This window comes from Aplysia californica, unplaced genomic scaffold, assembly GCF_000002075.1.
Source record: "Aplysia californica isolate F4 #8 unplaced genomic scaffold, AplCal3.0 scaffold01858, whole genome shotgun sequence".
NCBI classification, from domain to species: Eukaryota; Metazoa; Mollusca; class Gastropoda; order Aplysiida; family Aplysiidae; genus Aplysia; species Aplysia californica.
The window spans coordinates 18,407-20,394 of NW_004799128.1; the positions used below are offsets into that span (position 1 = coordinate 18,407).

General features: G+C 39.1%; 1 protein-coding gene across 1 annotated transcript in view; it reads right to left on the bottom strand.

The window, feature by feature from the left end:
- The window catches only part of LOC101859148, a gene marked incomplete at both ends in the record, with an annotated part of 5,874 nt that overhangs the window by 3,070 nt on the left and 816 nt on the right, over positions 1-1,988 (bottom strand). Inside the window, 1 exon segment of the mRNA XM_013091019.2 lies at positions 1,645-1,738. Within this exon segment, the coding sequence (XP_012946473.2) occupies positions 1,645-1,738 (94 nt within the window).

A 1,988-nucleotide genomic window follows, 5' to 3' on the forward strand; every position in this document is an offset into this window, starting at 1 on the left:
AGTAGCTCATAAATATATAATTCTTTCATTATAAAAAAAATATAAATACTAAAATGAATCTACCAAATACCTCATCTTTAACAACAACAACAACAACAGCAGCAGCATCACCACAAATATCATCAGCACCACTACCAACAACAACAAAAACTAATCAACAATGCCCGTAACAACAACAAAAACAAACAAACAAAACAACACAACAGCAACAAACAGATACATTTACCATACAACAAGAAGAGAACAACACAAAAACAATAATAATATCATATAGTATATGTGAGGCAGCGTGGTGGAATCAGGCTCTCGCCAAAGATTAGTTATTTCCTTGGAAGAGTCCGTGGTAAGTGAAAATTTACATTTTTTTGTGCCTTTAATCAACGTTTTTCAGAAAAATCCACACAGAAATGAGTTTTTTAATGGGCATGAAAGGTGTTGAGCCAAAAAACAAAAATTGGATAAAAATTCACAAACCTGCGGAAAAATGCAAGTTTCTTCACTTTGAATATTTTGACGAGAGCCTGATTCCCCCATGCTGCCTCACATATAATATATACATATCACAGAGATGAAAGGCCACAAAGACATAATGAGGCATCGTGGTCAAATCAGGCGCTCGTCAAAATAATGAAATCGAAGATATCGGCATTTTACCTCCAGTTTGACCATATTTTCTTTTTCTTCTTTTCTTTTTTTTGCTCAACACCTAATAAAAGCATAGGTCCATGTGAATTTTACTGAAAAACGTTGCTTAATGACACAAAATATGAGAATTTTCAGTTTTCAAGGATTCAAGCTATTGAAATTACCAAACTTTGGCGGACACTTTCACGATAATTTTATCTCTGAAACCAGGCTACCCTCATCTCTTTCAATTGCGAATATCCCGACTTCTGCTCAAGATACATGGGTATTTCTTTTTCAAAGAACACAAGGTCAATGAATACGCTATAAGATATTACCAGAAACTCCACATGAGCAAACATTGACGAGCGCCTCATTCCACCTTGTCGTGACACATAAACATAACCCAGACAGACGAGAACAAGACTTCAACAACATATTTTTTTTAGAAAAGAGTTTTACGGCGCTCGCAACTGCATAAGGTCATATGAGTGCCAAGGGGTGGGTGTCAACAGAGAAGTCTTTACAGGGAATCAGACTTACTCTGCTCGCTTCTCTAGCTTCAACAGCACAAGGTCTGCTTTGACTATTAAGGCACCCCGGAAACAGCAAGTCACAAGAGAGTGACAAACATACAGAAGAAGTTAAGGAAAATGACAATAGTAAGGATCAGGAAAGAAAAGGCAGCAGTTCCCTGTTGTAGATCAGGCACAGTTATGAGCGTGGCATGAGTCAGCCCATTTACAATTCTACTATGCTTGAACGAGAAATGTCCCCCCTTTGGGAATGGCCTAAAGACACTACAGTCAGTGGCACCGCCCAGGGGGGTGAGAACATCACAAAGACATATATACAACACAGAGAGGTGAGAACAAAGACATATATACAACACAGAGAAATGAGAACAAAGACATATATACAACACAGAGAAATGAGAACAAAGACATATATACAACACAGAGAGAACAACACAAAGACATATATACAACACAGAGAAATGAGAAGACCGTCTGAACTCACTCCACGAACGACTCCACCAGGTTCTTGCTGACCAGAGTGTCGTAGTCGTAGTTGTAGGTCAAGGTGGTGTTCACCTCCTTCACTTTGTCGATGGCTGGGGGGAGAGACAAAGGGGAATAACGAGTGGTTGTTTTAGACAAGCGGTTGTTTTAGACAAGTGGCTGTTTTGGACTAGTGGGTGTTTTAGACAAGTGAGTGTTTTGGACAAGTGGGTGTTTTAGACAAGTGGTTGTTTTAGATAAGTGGACGTTTTAGACAAGTGGACGTTTTAGACAAGTGGACGTCTTAGACAAGCAGACGTTTTGGAACGTGTCATTGCAATATGAAACAACACAAGGGGGGGG